The sequence below is a fragment of the Equus caballus genome, chromosome X (assembly GCF_041296265.1).
Source record: "Equus caballus isolate H_3958 breed thoroughbred chromosome X, TB-T2T, whole genome shotgun sequence".
Taxonomy (NCBI): Eukaryota; Metazoa; Chordata; class Mammalia; order Perissodactyla; family Equidae; genus Equus; species Equus caballus.
In genome coordinates this window covers 106402055-106423489 of record NC_091715.1, presented here as the reverse complement: position 1 = coordinate 106423489, position 21435 = coordinate 106402055, and the positions used below count along the sequence as shown (strand labels likewise).

At 42.1% G+C, this 21435-nt stretch overlaps 1 protein-coding gene across 2 annotated transcripts; it reads right to left on the bottom strand.

The window, feature by feature from the left end:
• Positions 1 to 200: 200 nt before the first annotated feature.
• PRPS1 (phosphoribosyl pyrophosphate synthetase 1) lies at positions 201 to 20355 on the bottom strand. Of its 2 annotated transcripts, none has more exons than XM_001491375.5 (7): positions 20030 to 20355; positions 9750 to 9933; positions 8507 to 8605; positions 6927 to 7051; positions 4392 to 4565; positions 2497 to 2656; positions 201 to 1274 (listed from the first exon to the last, which is right to left on the bottom strand). In XM_001491375.5, the coding sequence occupies exons 1-7, from the start codon at positions 20149 to 20151 to the stop codon at positions 1182 to 1184; spliced, it is 957 nt and encodes a 318-aa protein (XP_001491425.1). In that variant the 5' UTR covers positions 20152 to 20355; the 3' UTR covers positions 201 to 1181. The 2 variants fall into 2 exon arrangements, with proteins under 2 accessions (XP_001491425.1, XP_070114264.1); XM_070258163.1 differs by having other exon boundaries at positions 20185 to 20302.
• Positions 20356 to 21435: the final 1080 nt, after the last annotated feature.

The following is a 21435-nucleotide window of genomic DNA, read 5'->3' as shown; positions in this document are numbered from 1 at the left end:
GGAGAATTTTACCATATTTGGCAAAACTGGTTCAAAATGAATTACAGAAACTACTCTCTTCCTGTAAGAAAATAACTCATTCCTATCCCCAGGAAAAAGAACCAGAGATCCAGCAGGCATTATACATCCTATGGGCAGCAAGACACCTGAACCAAACCTCCCGCAGAGAGACCAGTACAGATGTGATAAAGACCCATGAGCACACACAGACAGACACTTTATTAGTTTCCTCTACAAGAAACAGTAACATTTTTTAAACAGAAATCTCGGGTCATTTGAGAGGCTGAACAGATCCAAGGAAGGAAGATGAAACTCAAATACTTAAATTAATCAAAAGGCACTACACCGCCACCTAAAACCTACCTCCACGGTGGCAGTAGGCTAAGGAAGATTAAGCTACAGCAAAATAATCTCGTGTCAGTGTTAGAGAATACACAGCAAGAAGCGAGTTTGCTTTCCAGAAGACTATGGTACAGTGATCATTTGGGGCCAAGAAGATATGTGGCCAGGAAAAGGTCAAGATGGCTGAAGGTCAAGCCAAAGGGAAAGGAACAAGTAGAAAGGACAATCCAGGCAATAGTCCCCAAGCAGAGGGTGACAGATCAGGCTTTTTCCTCCCAAGAAGCATTTGCTGCACTACGTGCTGCCTCCCCCCAGGCCCCGCTGGAGTGCTGTGCAAGCTGCCTGCTCCTACCTGACAGGGGATCGGCAACCAGAGCTGGGTGCAGGGCTGCCAAGGGCTCTTGATGCAATTTAAAATAGACCTTAGAGAACTTGTCACAGGTTGGGGGGGATTGGGATGGCTTTGTTGCTAGTAGTTCTGAACCAAGGAAACCTTGAAGCATTCACATGCAAAGGAGTCTGAGCTTCCCCAATCACATTTCAACACCCCTACACAACACCCTTCAAAGTCTGAAATCTGGCAGCAGCTGAGCTGTAGTTAAAGCTGCAAGGCTCACAAAATCAGAAAAGCCAGAATGAGACAACGCAGGGAGGAAATCCCAGCAGTTAATCTCAATCTGTCTTTCTCTAATTTAGGAGAAATGTTAATATATCTGATGTGGGATGTAGAAAGCTACACTGGAGCAAGCTGGGTCTTCTGCTGAATTTTTCATCAAATACCAAGGGAAAACAAGGGGCGGGGTTCACTTTATTTTTAAAAAGCCTCAGAAATTATTCTATTATAAAGGGACATGGCTGAACAGGTAGGAAACCGATTCCCCATTGTGAGTTCTCCTGATGGCTTCTGCAAGAATCATAGAGATGTCGATGACCTAGAAAGGCAAGAAAAGCCTCCAGTTAGTATCATATAGACAGAGATGACTGGCCAATCTGCAGACACTGATGAGCAGCCTGATGAGGGTCCTTCCTCTTAAGGCTGGTGCACTGTGCTGTTTCCCTGCGTGAGCCCGCGCCCAGCTAGCCTTCATAACATTTTTAATACAACCATTAGGAAAGAATCAAAATGCTAATGGAGAAAACACCCTGACTCGCACGCACCAGGATGATGGTGAGTTGACATTTGAAAATTCTTAGGAATGAAAAAAGACCAAACAATATTTAAGCTGAAAAAAAACCTTTAAGAATGACATCAACCCTTCAATTCTACAAATTTCAGAAAGCTAATGGAGTACTGTACACATTTTTAATGAAGCAAGGCCTTGTTCTTTTAGTGTCACAGAATTCAAACTTCAGTGTCTAACAATTACTTGGGGAATTACTCTGAATACTGAGCCCAGGACCTCTGGTTTTGTAGGTCTTAGATGGAGTAAAGGAATGTGCATTTTAACAAGAACTCCTGGGGCCGGCCCAAGTGGTGCAGGGCTTAAGTGCGCATGTTCCGCTTTGGCGGCCCGGGGTTCGCCAGTTCGGATCCCGGGTACGGACATGGCACTGCTTGGCAAGCCATGCTGTCTGTGGCAGGCGTCCCACATATAAAGTAGAGGAAGATGGGCATGGATGTCAGCTCATGGCCAGTCTTCCTCAGCAAAAAGAGGAGGATTGGCAGCAGATGTTAGCTCAGGGCTAATCTTCCTCAAAAAAATAAAAAAAAAAACCACAAACCCCCCCCCCCCCCCCCCAAGAACTGTAAGTAATTGCCTTAGGTGGCTTCCAGAGCACAGTTTGAATAACACTGCAGTTCTAAGGAGCGCACCATCAGTTTAAAGGCTTCACAGGACACCTGCAGGAGCCAATAGTTAAGAGTGACACACACATACTGTAAAGCATGGACCTACAAACTTGAGTGTGCATCACAATCACTGCGAGAGCCTGTCAAAATACAGAATTCTGGGCTCCATTCTCCAGAGATTCTGAGGTCTAGCAATTTGAATTTTTAAACGTGATTTTCTTACTTTTGGATCACAGATCCTGATGACAGACTAAACCCTTAAGAGCAAAGGAGGAAATCTTCAGAACCCAGACACCTAATTCAACATATGTAACCACCTCCTCAAGGCTTAGTGGAGCTTTGTTTTGCAAGAATCTCATCCTCACCTGTATTTTGGAGCAATGCCTCATCTTATCCTCCTGAGGTATGGTATTGGTGACTACTACTGCTTCAAAGCATGCATTGTTAATGCGAGAAATGGCTGGGCCAGAAAAGATGCCATGAGTCAGGATAGCATAAACTCTGGTGGCTCCAGCTGAGAGAAGTCTAGAGGAGAAAGCAGAGTAGATTTGGATTAATCTTACTTGTCACTATAGAATCTGAGTTAGGAAGGAGGAGTGTATTAGTCAGCTTGGCTGCCGTAATAAAATCTCACAGGCCAGGTGGCTTAAACAACAGAATTTTATTTCTCACAGTTTTGGAGGCTGAGAAGTCTAATACTAGCTGGTGGTGAGGTAGGTTTCATTCTGAGGCCTCTTCTCTTGGCTTGTTGGTGGCTGCCACCTCACTGTGTGTGTCAGGGGGTGAGCTCTCTGGTGTCTCTTCTCCTAAGGGCACTCATCCCATCCTGAGGGCCCCACCCTCATACCTCATCTAAAGCTAATTACCTCCCAAAGGTCCCATCTCCAAATACCATCACAATGGGGATTAGGGCTTCAACATATGAATTTTAGGGGACACAATTCAGTCCATAGCAAGGAGAGAGAACTGGACTAAGAACTTATCTGAATAGGTTCGAATTAGTGTATAAGGACTGCAGCACAGACTGCTGCACTCAACAAAATCCATCTCTTCTCCCTGGGCACACCACTGGACTACATTTCCCAGCCTCCCTTGCATAGTTAGGCGTGGCCATGAGACTTAATATTGACTATCGAAATGTGGGCAGATACAATGTATACCACTTCTGGCTGGGCTTATAAAAATCTTCCATGGGTGATCCTCCATGCTCTTTTCCCTTTCTGGCTGGCCAAAATGGAACCGTATCCCAAACTAATCTTGGAAGCCCCAGGTTAAAGATGTAGTGCCACAAGACTGAAAGAGGAATACTTGTGTTGGAGTGCACCATGAACAAGAAAGAAGCTTTATCACGTTAAGCCACTGACAATTCAGGGAGTTGATCTGTTATAGCAATTAGCATTACTTTACTAATATGAGGACAAAATGAATTTTACAAATTTATACTCCAGGATCCAAATCAGGAATCATTTGGTGCACAAATTTTTTAGCACCTATTATATGCCAGGCCCTGGGAAAGGCACACTCAGAGGTTAAAAAAAAGTCGTGAGAAACAATGCTGTCTATAGTGACCTGGATTGTAAGCAGCAGGGAGCCACTTAAGGTTTTACAGGAGAGGAGTGATGGTATCTAGCCTTGGTTTTGGAAAGATTAGCAAGTGGGAAGGCAATGTGAAAGATGCACTAGGGAGGCAAGACACTGGTGACTGGCAGCAGAGAGGACAGAGGAAGGCAATTTAGAACAGTGCAGGCAAGAGACGACAGGTAATATGAACAGGGGTAGTAGCAGCTAAACGCACACTCAAGAAGTTAAGAGCAGGGTTTCTGGCTCAGGTGAAATATAAATATGAGAATATATTTCTGTCTGCTCAAGCCAACAGATTTCTATTTTAACTTGTTAAAAAAAACTACCGAAAGGAGAATATTCAGAGTGATGAAAAAATTTCAGAAATAAAGTGGCAATGATTGCACAACCTTGTGAATGTAACTAATGTCAATGAATTGTACACTTAAAATGGTAAATTTTATGTTATAGATAATTGAGTACAATAAAAAGAAAAAAAAAAACCTAAGGAAATCTGGGGAAAAAATAAAGTACTCATCAATTCATATGTATTGCAATTCAAGCCTAAGGTGATGAAAAACTCCCAAAGCTGGTTTATCATCCCCTCAATTCAGTTCCAAAATGAATCAGCAGGCTGAAGGAATTCGGATAGCGCTTAGCTTTTCACTTCTAACCACCGGCCCCACCGCTCAGCACTCACTTGTCAGCCGCATGGCAAATTGTGCCACAAGTGTCAGCCATGTCATCCACTAAGATAGCCACCCGATCCTTCACATCTCCCACCAGCACCATGCGGTCTACTTCATTGGCCTTCTTCCGTTCTTTGTGAATCAAGGCAAAGTCCACATTCAATCGATCTGCGATGGAGGTCACTCTGTAAAACAGGGAGTTTACAGTTACAACCTGTGTGGGAGGGGGCTCCTAAGACAAAAGAAATGGACTAAAGAATGGGCTTGCTTTCTGGGGGCAAATACTCCTTGAAACCAAACAGTTCCCAGGGCTGGAAGCAAGCAATTATAATTGATTGACATCACAAACTGGGTTTTATAGACTGATGCCTCCATATCCTGAGAGGAGTTTATGAATATATTAGTCAAATTTATATTATAATTCATTCTGGGTTACAGTGGGGGATAGACAGACACTCTCACCAGTTCTGGGAAGCAGTATAATGCTAAGGCATGTTCATTTAATGGATTGGCAGCAGGAGGGGAGAGAGCAGACTTGGTTAACTAATGCCGGGAGTGCAGACTGTCCCGATTTGACATGCGGAAGTGGTGAGAAGTGAACCTGAACCTGGAGGGAGAGGAGCAGTCCCGAGCCTGTTCCAATGCCCGTGCCCTCATCACACTCCCCTCAGTGATCCACCAACTGTCAATGTCAACTGTACCTGAACACCAAGTTTGGGAGTTCCTTTAATGACTGCTAGAAAGAAAGTTATACCAATTAACCAGGCGAATTGGGCATCTCGCTGTATAGCCCAAAGTGTCTCCAAATCAAAACAGAATTCTTTTTTTTTTATTACAAAATACAAACCAGACTAGAGGGTAGGATAGAAGACAAATCTACCTGGTGACAAAGTCCCATATAATTCACTCAAATAGAAATCTACGCAGTGTAAATGACAGTGTGCTGACGCAGTGATGTGTACGTCTGTGCTCCACTGTGCCATCCTCGTCATGCGTGAAGAAGTCTGTGCCTTGGGCTTTATTTTTTAATGTAGCACAGATCCAACCAGAGCATTGTGTCCTGTCTCCCTTGTGACTATGGTCACATCTCTGAGTTTTTGCTGAATAGGGGAACCGTGACCATTTAACAGAGAACACACAAGGCTTGAACCATAACCTAGGCAACATTTGTACCCTGATCTAAATGACCAAACTCTGTACTCTGCACTACTACTGTGTGGACACATAACATCAAGAGTAACCAATCTGCTTGGAATGATGACTGATCCGAGGCAGATGCATGATCAATTAGTTCTAGCATCCAAGACCATCCACATGCAATGGCCTACAGACTCAGGGATAGACAAAGCATAAAGAGCTAGAAAAAGTCACTGCCTATACTCCTGAGGGGAGCACTATGTGCAGGTCACAATCGCACAGGGATGTCTACTTACTCCAAAAACCCTGCCAAGACAGAAGTGATAGCTACTCCCTTTGAAAAGACTCCATCACTATAAGAAAATTATAACCAACAAAAAGTCATGTAGCAATAAGTCATCTAACTGAAGGCAGTTTTTTTTGTACCCAACTTTGGAAAGAAAATCCTGCTTGATTATTTATTTCAAACATGACTATTTCTAAGTCCCATGGCAAGATGTGAAAATAATGCCCAATAAGTTAAGGCAAGTATGACAACTACCATTAGCAGAATGTTTTTTCGGTTCTGACTGTAGTATTACAGATGGTAATTAGTGACTATGTGGGACTCAGAAAGCTATACATCTGGCTGGATAACAGAACTCAAGTTCTCAGCTCATCAGTTCTGTTCAAGTTACTGAAATAAAGAAGTTGTTGAGAAACAGTTATTGAAGACTTGAATGGCTTGTAGAAAGATCTGAATTCGCTTTTCCTAATCATCTGTGTTTTGTCGCTCTTTATTCTATTTCCACAACAAGAATGTGTGCCATACTTTTGAATGCATTACTAACGCGTGACTCACTAAGGAAATCAAAAGCTCTTGGTCAGCACCATGTGAGCTGCAAAGCACGGCCACTGGCAATCGCTGGCAATCAGTTTGTTTAAAATGTTAAGATCTTGGGTTTAAAGAAAATTACCATACTTTATTTTCCTTCCTGATTAATATTTTAATTCAAAGGATCAAAATGGTCTAACAACAGCATTAAGAAGTGTGTAAAAGCTTACTGGTCCGCTATTATCACGTGGGTCGATAGCAGGTGCCATTCATTAGAAAACCAAATTTCCTCCCCTTCCTGGTAGGTTTATAGCAGTTCGTTAGCCCTGCAATGCCAAGTTATTACTGGGTTACAGTCAAGCCCACAATACCAGACTATCCAGGGCCCCTTGGCTGCTGTCTTGTCTTTTGGGTAGTGACTCAGGCCAGTAATAGACGAGTGAGTAGAACTATATCCAGCCCAAGCCCCAGCTACTGGTACACTCATTCCAAAGTACTTAAAACCTGTCACTTGGATAGAAAGACATCACTTTCTGATACAACCATCTGAAAGATTCTCCCAGTACATTGGGAATAATACAAATTCCAGCCATACCTCTTAGCTCCACCAGCATCGGGTGAGACAATGGTGCAGTTCCTCCACTCCGAGATATTCTCCCTTATCCACTTCAGGACAGCTGGCTCTGCATACAAATTGTCCACTGGGATATCAAAAAAGCCCTGCAGGAAGAAGCTGGGTCAGTTTTGCTTTGTTTTTCTTCTCCTCCATTTATTTATTTTTTAACTGAATAAATTTGACACGTAACATTGTGTAAGTTTAAGGTTTACCCTTCTCCTCCATTTATACATGACTAACACAAAGAGAATAGTAATTTGCCCAAAGGATACCTTACTACAACATTCAAACTGATTAGAAGGCATGCCCAGTGTGGTAGACTATAAAAACGGCCTCCTCGAGACTGGATTGTGCAAGAGAACCCAGCCATGGTGGGCAAAGCCAGCCCTCAGCGAACCCACAACTGACCACAGGCACACGAGTGAGCCAATGGGGAAAACGGCCTAGTTCAGCTGAGACCGGAAGTTCCTAGCCAACGTGCAGATTCATGAGGCAATAAATATTTACTGCCTTATGCCGCCAAATGTTGGGCTGGTTTGTTAAAGAGCAAAAGCTAACTGATGCAGTTAGAGACGCTATGGTCTATAAACTTAGCGGAAGGTATTTATAATAAAAGGTCACAGAGAGTAACTACAAGTCCGGAGATCTGTGTTCTAACACTAGTTGCTACAGATTAGTTGTGTTTCTCAACTTTGCTCTTCTTCTATAAAATGGGTATAATCAATCACCTGTCCTATGTATCTCACTGGATTGCCGTAAGCCTGCAATGATAATGATTTGAAAGTCTCTTTAAAAAGCATAAAATATAAGGTGGTATTCCATTCCCCTTACTCTGGGTTTATGCTAGAAAGTAGGTTCCAAATCTATGGCTCTAAATTTAATGATGACAATAACACCTCCCATTTATTTGGCACCTGTCGTGAGCCAGGCATTATGCTATGAATTTAATATTTATTTATTTACTTATTATTTTGAGGAAGATTAGCCCTTAGCTAACATCTGCTACCAACCCTCTTCTTTTTGCTGAGGAAGACTGGCCCTGAGCTAACATCTATGCCCATATTCCTCTACTTTATATGTGGGATGCCTGCCACAGCATGGCTTGATGAGCGGTGCCACGTCTGCACCTGGGATCTGAACTGGCGAACCCCGGGCCGCCAAAGCGGAACGTGCGCACTTAACCGCTGCGCCACCAGGCCCGCCCCTAATATATTATTTAATACTCACAATAACAAAGCAGTGTATGTTCAGAGAAGTTAAATAGCCTGCCAAGGCTACAAAGCTAGTAAGCGTCGGAGCCAGTATTCAAACTAGATCTGATCCCCAAGCCTATGCTCTTCCCAGAATACCAGACGCCTCCCTTTCCAACCACCCTAAATGACTAAGATCAGGAACTCTGCTGAAGGTGAGGATGCTTAATATGTTGTCAATGTCTAGTTTATTGGAGCTGTACTTGGGCAGTTTTTTGCTTCGCTGCAGTCTTCAACATTATCAGTCCTCTGCTCCCTACTTTCTAACTCCTAATAATTTCTAAGCTAGCATTTAGCTTCCACTGATACCTGAATTTGAGAAGCATGCAGGTCCATGGTGATAATATGATCTGCGCCTGCTACAGAGAGCATATTTGCAACAAGCTTGGCTGAGATTGGAGCCCGGCTCTAAACGGAGGGGAGGAAAGAAAAACAAAAAAACACCAAGAAGCCAGTTTGAGAAACAATTCATTTGCTCAAGAAGCATTTATTTATTGCGTACTTACTATGTTCAAGGCACTGGGCTACCAGGAAATTCACAGAAAGTGACATGGCCATTGACGTTGAGTAGATCACTATCTAGCACAAATGTAAAGTGCAATATCACTTTTCCAACTCAGGATACATGTTTCAGAAAAGAAAATACCTTCCTACCTTTCATTTTCTTAACTTAAATGTATGCATTTTCAGCCTATTCAAGTGTTTCCAATGCTCAATTATTTAAATTAGGCAGACTTAAAAAAACTTTTTTGAAAGAATTTTATTAAAATCTGTTTCAACACATATATACTCAAACCTGTATAACACCTAACATGTCAAAATTTAACATACATTACAGAATGGGAATTGTAGTTTTGTAAATTACAACACTCCCTTACTCATCTGGAGGTCAACCTTCCAGCAACCTCAGCCCCCTTAAATAACAGGTAAACACACCTTCTGCACTGTGAAATAGAAAAGCCCGTGCCCTTTATACTCTGTAGGAGCACCAAACTCTACTGGAATAAAAATATCTGGCCTTCTCCCAGGCATTGTATGAAAAATTTGGGCATTGATTACAATAGACCTGTAAAGTTTCATGTATATGGCTTATCGTCTAATATGCCAGATAAATAAGGTGCAGTGTGTGTGCGCATGCATGTGTGTATAAGGAGAACAAGTATTCATGTAACAGACTTCAGGTTTTATGAAGAGGCCACAACTAGAACCCCAAGAGGGTCCCAGAGGATCTACCATAGTTTAAAAAATAGTCTACTCTATGGGAGCTGGTGCTTAGTCTTACTGATACAATTAAAAACAGCAGTGAGCTAACCGAAAGTCACACAGGTATGACTGGAAAAAAATATATCGACTCCATATGTGTTGCTTTATACAAACAAATCACATGTCAATTGTTTTGAAGATCGGATAATACCTAAGAGAATGTGCTACAAAAGTAATCCCCTCTAAATATCTATCTGATGATTAAGGAATTTTTTGGCGATTTTGGGCAAGTGCTTCTGCTTCCTGTGATTAAAAAAAAACGATTAAAAAAAAGAGGTTCTGTTCCTACCTTATCCTTCTTATCCTGCCGGGCATAAGGGAAGCATGGTATGACTGCAGTAACCCGGCTGGCTGAAGCGATCTTGCAGGCATTGATCATGATCAAAAGCTCCATTAGATTGTCGTTGATTTCACCACAGCCACTCTGAACAATATACACATCCTCTCCACGGACACTTTCGCCAATTTCCACACTATAACAGGAAAGACAGGACAACAAAAACAATAGATTTTAAGCACTATACTATACTTCTACAGACAGTAAGGTCTCAAAAGCACAGCTGCCCTTCTAGTATGCTATGAATCAGTTACAGCTGCATGTGGACACGGACCCCCTCAGACTTCAGGAGCTCTCTTGGAGGAGCCCCTGTGCCAGAAGCTGTTTACTGCTTCAGTTTACTCTAGTTTACTACACAAATATTCTACAAGTACTCTAGTGCACTATACAAATATTACCTATTTTTACGTGTGACATGCCATGAAAAAGACTGGCTAAAGTACTTACAAGTAATTGGACCATAATTTCAGTAGGCGGCCTGTATCTCATTTCAGACAGGTACACGACATATGAATGCAAATTTGCTACAGCATCTGGGACTGTCACAATCCATACATAACAAAAGAAATAGAAAGATCATATAAAGAATGAGTCACTACTGTTCTATAATGATGCCTTCTACAGAAGACAGCAGCACATCTACCATACTGGCAGTTCACTCAACAAACATGAAATGTTCATATGCCAGTCACTGTGCTAGGTGCTAGGGACACAATGGAGAATAATAAAACATGCGGTCCTTGCCTTCATTCTAGGCTCACCATACTCTGGTCCAATTAGTAAGTCTTGTTTAAAAAATCTCACAGAAAGTTATTCTAATTATGGAGTAGGGCTATATTTCACCACAGAATGAAAGTTCTGATAGCCATACTTGGACCCTTACCAAGAATAAATCATGATTTAAAAGTAATAACCTCAGTGACACCTCAAAGCAACACCATTTCCCCAATTAATCCTCCAGGTGAAGTGGTGCGGGTGGTGGGTGTGCATGCATGCACGCGTGTGTACTATGTGTAGACGAGGAGTAAATTAGAATAGTTGATAACTGCTATTAATCAAGAGAAAAACTTCCCCAATAGGAGATAATTCTATTACCAGAAGAAGGTGATAGAGGAGATAATTAATATTTATTCCTTTCCAATCCAAGTAACAATTGAAAGGATCTCACCTTTAACAAGAGTGAGATTAGTTTATATTGTAAACCAAGAGAAATAAAAGCAAATGGTAAAAATCAAATCAGAAACCAATTAGAACAGGGAAGTTGAGGTTCCGAGCAGAGAGAACAAAGAGGAAAACACGTTAGTTTGGGATATCCGAACATAAACCTGACAAATAAAAATGGCAAGCAATAGGATATATTGGAGAATATGAGGAAGCCATTTGGTGTAAACCTAATTCGGCCTGACCTTGTCTTTCCAAAAGGGCTTGACTGAGGCTGTTGAGCATGCATGGTACATCTGCTTTAGAGATTCCCTATGGCAAGAACAAAGGCCCTTGAGATAAAGGTGCAACTTCCCTACCCCTCCCATCGTTGGCATTTCCTTAAGGATTAAGCATCTTTCCTTAGGCTAGAAACTGATGGCTGAGCTCACCTGTGACCGCCCAGCTCCAGACAATAGACTTGCCTCCTGCTACACCCGCTGAAATAGCAGACCCACTACCTGCAGTGTCCATCAAGTGCTGTGCCCACAGGGCAATCTTGTGACTATTGTGGGAGGGACATTTCAATCATATGTAAATCATCCTCTTTGTGGGTATATAACCACTCTGTATACCAAACTTCTTTGGTGCCCTTTCTTCCTTGGGAAGAAAGGCCCTGGGCCATGGTCCTCAGATTTCAGCTCAGAATAAACTCTCCCAAATTTTCATTTATAGATTGGTTATGGATTATTTACGTCGACAACCTTCTGGCACTGAATTCAAGAAGTATTTTATACTAGGGATCCTTACGTTAAAAGTGCATTATTTGCTCAAATCAATAATCTTAAGTTCCTACAACAAAAAACTAGAAAACTGGCAAAATAACTCAAAGTAAGCAGTAGGAAGAAAATAACCATAAGAGCAGAAATCAATGAGATTGAAAACAGTAAAATAATAGAGAAAAACCAATGAAACATAAGCTGGTTCTCGGGGGAAGGAGAATCAATAAAACTGATAAGCCTCTAGGAAGACTGATCTAAAACAGCGTCACCGGGGAATTCTACCAAACAGTTAAATTAACACAAATTTTGCACAATCTTTTCCAGAAAACAGATGAGGAAGGAATACCTTCCAACCATTTTTGGAGGCCAGTATCACCCAGATACCAAAAGCAGATAAAGGCAATATAAAAAGAAAACTACAGATGTAGGGGGAGGAGGAGAAAGGTGGGTGTGGTTACAACAGGGCAGCAAGAAGGATCCTTGTGGTGACAGAATGGCTTTTTTATCTTCACTGCATCAATGTCAATATCCTGGTTGCTGCACTACACTAGAGTTTTTGTGCAAGAAAGCTGTAGTTTGGGAAAACTATGGTTGGCAACTTTGGGAAAACCGGGTAATGGGTACATAGGATCTCTGTTATTTCTTACAATTGAATGTGAATCTACAATTATCTCAAAATTCAATTTTAACAAAAAGTGCATCATTATACCTTGTGTATATTTGAGTAAACCATTACTTCAGCTCTCAGTGAAAGCTGAGGTCATAAAAGTATAACTAAAAACAAAGGCACTTCTGTACTAAGTCAAAAGAACCTAGTTCAGTTGTATTATTTTCTGAGAAATTATGTAACACTGTGAGGGAATTTGGAGAACTCTGGTTTTTAAGTTAATTTGAGAAATAGCCCATCTCAAAATATTTCCTCCCTAGCTAACCATGCATGAGTCATGCTGTCTTCCTTTACATTCCTTGAATACGCTCTTTTCCACCTCAAAGCCTTTGCATTTCTTCCCACTACCTGGAATGCTCTTCCTACAACTAGCTCATTCATTTCTCAGGTCTCCAATCAAAACGTCTTCCCTGCCCAGCTTATTAAAAGTGACTTCCCTGAGAACCTGTAAGATTAAAGGTGACTTAAATATTAACCAACTGCACTGTATGAACCTTATTTCCATACCAATTGGAGCAAACTGTGACAAACCCCATTTATGAGACAGGGAAATTTGAACACTGGCTACTTATTTAATATTAAGAGATTACTGTTATTTTTTTTGGCAAGAAAATGGTATTGTGGTTACTGAAATATATATGGGTGATATGATATAATATCAGGTTTGCTTCAAAATAATTCAATTGCGGATGTGTGTGGGGAGGGGTAATAATAGATGAAACAAGATTAGCCGTAAGTTGATAACTGCTGAACTGGGTGATAGGTACATGGGTCGGGAGGACCATTACTATTCTCCCTACCTCTGTCTATGTTTGAAATGTTCCATAATAAAGTTAAATAAACTGACCCTCCCCAGGTCTTCTCTCATCGCTGTGGTTATTCCCTTCAGAACACTTATCACAATTTATTATCACTATTTTTTATGCACTTGTTTATGTCTCCTCCACTAGAGTGCAAGATCCATGAAGGCAGGGACCAGAGTGATCATGCTCACATGTATACCCAGCCAGGCAGTGCCAATATGGTACAAAGAAAGAATGAATGAATGAATGAATACCTCTCACGATTAGGCTGCCTCTTGCATCCACTCACCCTAGACAGAATGTGAACCTTCTGTAGGCCTACTATTGTGAAAATTTAGAAGACTTGATTTTTACCATCCCTCGCAAAGTAACTCACTTCACGTTAGATGCAAGTGGGTCTAACATGTTTCTTTAAAAGGTTTTGTTGTTGTTGTTAAGGGAGATTAGCCCTGAGCTAACATCTGCCGCCAATCCCCCTCTTTTTGCTGAGGAAGACTGGCCCTGAGCTAACATCATGCCCATCTTCCTCTACTTTATATGTGGGATGCCTACCACAGCATGGCTGGCCAAGCAGTGCCATGTCCGCACCCGGGATTCAGGCTGGCAAACCCCGGGCCGCTGAAGAGATTCGAATGTGTGCGCTTAAGCGCTGCACTACTGGGCCAGCCCCATCTTTAAAAAGTTTTGACAAATGTGCTCATGTCCTTTCACAAATACGCAGCTGATATTTAATTTTGGGTAGAACTACAACCTGATGGGCCCACCAAAATGTGATAGCTGCAAAGAATTTTCTGATGGGATACTGAAAGAGTGATAGTGAGCAACATTATGAACAATATAGCACTTTTGTGGACCCCTGAACTGAACTGACATCTATTAATCACCAAGATCAGCTTAAGAAACAACTGAATCTGTCAGCAAGGTCAACTATGCCAATGCCAAAATTACTTTCTGAAGACATTCTTCAAAATTCAAATGGACAGGCAGGAGGGAGCCAGGGAAGCCTTTCTGGAAGAGCAACTTCCATGTTTTCCAAAGCGTAGGTGCTAGAATGACACTGCCCAATAGAATAGAATGAGTCACTGGCCTCGGGTGGTTATCGAGCACTTGAAATGCAGCTACTGTTGACTGAGGAACGGAATTGACAAGTGCTGTAAGTGTAAAATACACACCTAATTGTGAAGACAGCACAAATAAAAGGAAAAATATATCTCAATTTTAATATTGCTTACATGATAAAATTATAATATTTTAAGATATATTGGGTAAACAAAATATATTATTAAAATTTTAAAAAACACAAATGGGCAAAACTAAGTAACCCCTCCTGGAAGAAAACATGCTCTGCAAGTTACTCATTATGGTAGGCCCAAACAAGAGGCAGTGGTAGTTTGAAGGGACTCCTCAGATGTCCTTTACTAACACTGCCCGCCCTTTGAGCTGTCCCAGGCTAAAAGAGTCCCTTCCACATTTAAGGTGCGCAACTCTGGGGTTTTGACCAAGTACTTCAAATATTTGAGCAACTTCAAAACTTAAGAAAATTGTAATGCCACCCACAGGTATGGGGTGAGCCCCATACCTCACCTCCTTGGCTAAGATATCCATTTCCCTGAGGGAGAATGAAAGTTATGCACATTGATTTCCAATAAAAAGTCAACTCTGTCCTCTACATGTGGTACCGGAGGCCTATGGCTCTTGGTTTAGTCAAGAACACAGAATATCACCTGTGCTGCACACATTCACTTGCCAGAGTCAGGCTGTCCGACGAGGAGCTAAGGAACAGCAGCTTGACAATGGATCTAAGATAGTATAAGAGACAGGCTAAATATCTAGTCTACAGCTTTCTTATTATCAAGTAAGACCAGAAAACAACATAATTAGACCATGGTGGCTTATCTCTCTTTACAAACGCCTTAACTATCAAAGTCAGTATAAAAAATACCCACAAAGTTGCTTATTATTTTACGATCCCACCTATAATATTCTTAGAATTTTGTTCCTGGAAGTATCAAAAGTTTTACGAAAACAAAAACTACATAATCCACTGCAAACGGCTTTATCCTTCTGGCTGCCAGAAAGTCAAGGGATACTGTCAAAGTAACACTAAACTTCAGTAATCACTTTATGCCAGATTCTTGGCACAATTACTATAGCCCTTTGTTCTATAGGGCTTCTGATGTATGTACTTAACGAACCTTTTGTGAGTGTGACTGTCATGAAACACACTTCAAATCCTTTCTTGAAAGCAGGTAAGGCATTGATCATAAAATTAAATGATCACTGCCAACTTAAAGCTCAGAGAGCATTTGCTAAATAGGCAGCTTTAGCAGAGGTGATTCCTTCAAAAATTCTACTCCAGCATCACATAAAGTTTGAAAATGAACTCTTAAAAAATCACCAGCTCACCACCCAACACAATCTTTTGTTATTATCTCACCTGATGACAAGCAACCAACAGTTCAGCCATTTCCCAAAGCCAAACTTAGGACTAAAACTTACCCTCAAGCGTAGAAGGATGTTATGACCATGTATGCACCTAATAACTTGAATAAGTTATTTAACTATATTAAAAACACAGTGGTGCAAGTAAACTAGGACACTACCTTGTTTTACTGTGTATAGTTCTGATCTCACTAATCAAGAGCAGTCTTTCCCTCCTGTAGTATTAGAAGGCACAGACTCTCAGAAAGTCTTAAAAAGCCCATGAACTACATTCCGATTATACAGCTTGGTCAATAAACAGTTCAATGAATCCTCAAGAAAATCTTGATAATATTCTTATGGTTTCCTCTAAGAAATGCCAAGTTAGGCAGTGACTGATGGCTAGAACAGTTATGCCTAAAACCTGTTTGCTTTTAATCTATCAGGTGGAAAGATCTGGTTTAGCGATTTAAAGGACAACACTCCTTGTTCTTTCCCTCTAGCTCTAATGGCCTGTTCTCCAAACGGCTTTGGGCCAATCATTCTCCCCCGTTCTGCAGAGGACTGGCGAGGTTCATCCAATGAGAAAATGAACTTATCCTTTACCCTTTCCTTTAGCATCAGGCATTAAGTGCATCCGACTAGCAAGGAATGTTAAGAAACACAAAAAGGAAATAAAGTGAATCTAAGAGGCAGGTGGTATTCTTAAGAAAATCTGAAGAATTTAGACGGAGTTGTTGGCATGTGCAAAATACATGGGATGAACTAACCAAACGATACGGTTCTTAGGGAATCCTAGGCAACCAAATTTAAAGTCTTCCCCCTCTCAGCCAATCCAGAGTAACCAAATATACCAAAGTTATTTATCAATATTGAAGAGAATGGCGTAAAAAAAATGTTAGTATATTCAAAAGTTTTAAAAGCCAGATGAGATGTTGTCTCAGCAAAAATTCTAAAGAACAATAATAACCAGAGTTGGTCAAGTCACTTAACCTCTGAATATTAGTCCCTTCATCCATAAAATGGGGACAGTAAGAATAACTCCCCATAGCAGTGTCAAGAGGATTAAATATGCTATGTGCATAAAACGCTTAGCATAGGAACTAGCATATCTTAAACATTCACTATACATTAATTATTATTAAGATTGTCATTATTGCTGATGAGAGTGGAAATTGGTTCAACTTTTCTGGAGAGCAATTTGGCATTAGGTATCAAAAGCCTAAAAAATGATATATATACCCTTTAACCTAGTAATTCCCCTTCTAGGGATTTACCCTAAGGAAATAATCAGAAATGGTCAAAGATTTAAGTTCAAGGCTTTTCATATAAAGGCATTAGATAAAAAATTGGAAATATCTAATAATAGGGACTTGTTTATCTAAAATTAAGGGAAAACTGTAAGACAAGACTATACAGCTATTTAAAACCATGTAGACTAAATATTAAGGGGAGAAACTATTCATTATATTGGTTTTTTTTAAATTCAAGTTATAGTTTTATTTTTTTTTAAAGATTGGCACCTGGGCTAACATCTGTTGCCAATCTTCTGTTTTTTCCTTCTTCTTCTCCCCAAAGCCCCCCAGTACATAGTTGTATATTCTAATTGTAGGTTCTTCTGGTTGTGCTATGTGGGACGCTGCCTCAGCATGGCTTGATGAGTGGTGCTTGGTCGTGCCCAAGATCTGAACTGGTAAAACCCTAGGCCACTGAAGCAGAGCACGCGAACTCAACCACTCGGCCACAGGGCAGGCCCCTCAAATTATACTGCTAAGTCAAGAAAGCTATACACATGTCTTAGATTTTTGAGAAAAGTATATAAACACACAAACATCTGGAAGGTCATAAATCAAAATGTGAAGACTTTATTTTGGGTGGTAGAATTATTTGGGATGTCATTCTTCCCCCGTCCTCGTCTATATTTTCCACATTTTCTGCAATTCTATCACCAGCCCTTCTTAACAACATTTATTGTGCACTTATTGCATTGGCCAATGTTCTAAGAACTTAACTCCTGAACCTCATTTAATCCTCATAACTCTATGGGTAGATACTACCTTACAGATGAGATTACTGGGGCAAAGAAAGGCTAAGGATTCAAATCCAGGTTCTCTGATCCCAGAGCCTGAGCTTTTAACCTCTCTTATCTATGTGTGGATGTTTCCTAAATAACTGGGCAGCAAAGGATGATCCTGAATTCAGAAGAAAAGCCACTCTGTTAAAAAGAGCATCACCCCCTAAGACTGTGCCTAACTGGAGCAAATGGTAAAACTGTCACATTTGAGGATAGGCTCTGCGCTTCCCCAGCTGATGATCCACCCACAGCTCCCACTGAGCTGCCTTGTCCATGACCTTTAGATCCCAAAAGTCGCACAGGGCAGCCGTTACCATTTCTGCAGTGCAAAAAAGCCAAAAATTGATGAGGGAGGTGGGGGGAAGATCCACCGGCAACACATCTGATTATGTGCAATGAAGATTTCAGAACATCTAAGGAACCAGAAAGCTAACGATTAAGCCAGAAACAAGGTAACCTAAGCCGTCAGCAATTTTCCACACTGGGTTTAATCTTATCCAATGTTTCCAAGCATGTTACTATCCAGTTGTATAAAAATGAAATCGGCCTTATATCTCACAAGTAGATTGGGCCCGCTGAAGATTTCAGATAAATCAACCAGCAGAAAACTAAGTTGCTCTCCCCCTCCCCTCTCCCAGTATAGCCTCAGGTTCTGGTGTGTTGCATTATGCAGAGGGTGAAGGGTTAACACAAGGAAAAACAAAGTCTTTGTATTTTTCCTAGAAGCAAAGGAAAAGGATTTAATAACCACAGTTCTCTAAGGGGGCCAAAAAAACCCCCTCTAAATGAAAAATCATTCTTGTTCCCTAGCTACACTGCTGTTTGCAAAGTCTGGTCCTGTTTTGTCTTCTTTAATACGGCCCTGTGAGTCATAATGGTGTGGTCACAGCTAAAGCCAGCAGCTTAGCTAGCCTCTTTTGACTAAGGTATTGCCTGGTTACAGATGGCATCAGTGTTTGCACTATCATTTGCATCACAACCAGAGGCACAATAATCAAGCATCCAGAAGGAAGCTGTCCACTCCAGATGAATGCTTTTATCAGCAGGATCTAAAAAGTATAAGGGGAGTTACACTGTGGTGATCAGTTTAAAGGATGAAAAAAGGAAATAAAAGCATTTAGGAAAAAAATGTTCCAAGCAATCTTAACTAATTTAACCGATATGAGGTTTGGTGTAAACTTTCCCCTTAACAGAATATAACTATCTCTAAGACTGTGGGCACTGCTCTGATCTGATCAACAGGGTGAGGACAGAACACAAAATGCACTTATCAGAACTAGAAGATTCTGTGTTTAGGTGGAAGGGGAGGGGTAGTGAAAGGATCAGGTAACCAAATTGTCTCTGAGATGGCCCCAAGGTTCAGGAAGAGGGTGGAAGTGGGGAAAGGGTACAAGTTTAATTCTCAACGCACTGAAAAAAATTCGAGATGCAATGCACGTTACGATCTCGGTCTTCCACTCCATCATCTTTCCCCAATTATCTTAACATTCAAGGATGAAACTGTTTCCTAAATTGCCCATACACGGCTAAGAGAACTGGACAAGTTCAGGATAGACTTTGCTACTGAAAAAATATGCTTTTGTATTATCCGTACCAGTAGCTGCAATGGGGAAAGTCAAGGACTCCAGAATTAAGGTTCCCTACGATTTTCTGGATGGTTCAAGCTGAGATGCTGGCAATCAGGATGCAGAGTTAACGCATCACTTTGTGAGATCAACTAGATTAAACTTAAGTATGGGTCCGATTCTAAAGACGTGAGAAGGCAACGCTTGCCAATCTAAGGGAAAACCTCAGTAATAATTTTGGCACCCTCGGTAGATAAGGTCAATTTCCCACAATACCAAACCCGACCCACACCATTTCGAATTGAAAAGCTGCTTCTTAGACTCTAGGGGAAACACCAGGAGGGCTCAGTAGGCAGTAGGTTCTCCCATGCAAGCTGGTCCAAGAACTGAAGCGAACCCAGTCCAGCCTGGATGGCTCAAACGAAGCGACAAAGCCACGTGTCCCTACGCCGAGGCTAAGCGGCTATACCTTCCCGTCGCTCTCGGCAGCCACGAGCCTCGCGCTGGGTCCTCCAGCCCCAGCCTTCAAACCCAGGAGCTTCGCCTCATGCTCCATCTTGACTCCACCCCACCACACGGTGAGAATAAACGTGACCCTCCCGCGAGAGGTAAAATAACGGAAACAGCCCGTGGGGCACGCTCGCCACAGAGCTGTCCCTTCATCCCCACGCCAGCCCCTTAGAACTCACGCGGTGGCCCCATCCCCCTACCCTCTGCGCCCAAGCGGCGCCCCGCCGCCCGGGCAGGTGAGCCCGGTCGGGGTGCCAACTTCGCCCTTACCAGGTCTCCTGGTTGCTGAATTTCTTAGTCACCACCTTGCCTAGTTCCAGGCCCAGGCGGTCGGCAATTTTCTGGGATAAATCCTGGTGGGAGCTGCCGCTGAAGATTTTGATATTCGGCATCTTGGCCAGCTACCCTAGGCACTTTTCGCTCACCGATCACTGCTGCTGCCGAGACCTGAACCAAGGTCGGCCCAGAGATTCTCTGTTAACCGCTTCGCGTTGCTACTCCGCCATCTTACGTTCCCGCCCGGCGCGCGGCTCTAAATTGCCCGGCGCCGGGGAGGCGGGGTCAGCAGGGAAGGCCACACCCCTCAGCCCCGATTTGCTGAGGGGCGGGTCCTCGCTGTAGCTCCGCCTGCCTCCGACTCTCTCAGGTATTGGCTGGAGGCCATGAAGAGGGCGAGGCTAAGAAGTAGCCCCGCCCCCTGCAGCTAGGCAGTCAGGGAGAGGCAGCTAAAGAGTGCCGAGATAAACCGCGCTTGACTGGGGGTGGGGAGGTGCTGGTGACGCGTAGGGCCAGATATTTCCCGCAAGCGGGAAATTAGCCACGCTGGGTTTTTTTCAGCACCAGAAAGTAAGTCTAGCTCTGCCTTACAGTTTCTTTTAAGAAAATCTGTTTATCAGCATAGCAGCCACAGTTAGAATGAAGGGGAGATTTCTGAACATGAGTCTGCATGTTTCTGAACGTGGTTTTTATTTCAATATAAGGACGGGGATGAATTAAAGTACTTTTACATCACAGACACCCATAGCACAGGCGCATCCAAAGGGCTTGTTTGCTCTTTGCAATTGCAAAGTGTCGTCTTTGCCTGGTAGACAAGTCCCAAGGGGGAAAGTGACTCAGGGCACGCCACCTGAACATCCAGAGAGACTGCAGGAGAAAGCTGTGTTTTATTTGTAATGCTGGAACCAAGTATGTTCAAACAAATGAAGGAGTATAGGTTTTCCAAAATATCTGCGCAATAAAGGTCTGATTTATCTAGCCCTTGGAAAGGAGAGAAAATATAGTATACTTAGGGGACTCAGGATAAAGTGCCCTGAAGGAATCAGAAAACCTGGGTTTTGGTCCTGTCTGACTCATGTGAGCCTCAGCATCATCATCTGTATGTTGCTAATGTGGCCTTTTATACCATGTTTTATTATTTTTATGATGATACTTGCTAATTGGATCACAGACAGCCTTTATTCTTATACCACATTTTCATTAAGCGTATTCTAACCATGGATTTAGAAGTAAGAGAAAAACTATACAATCTTAGAATTTTAGAATTAAAAACATTGGGGCTGGCCCAGTGGCGCAGCGGTTAAGTGTGTACATTCTGCTTCGGCGGCCCGGGGTTCGCCGGTTCAGATCCCGGGTGCGGACATGGCACCGCTTGGCAAGCCATGCTGTGGTAGGCATCC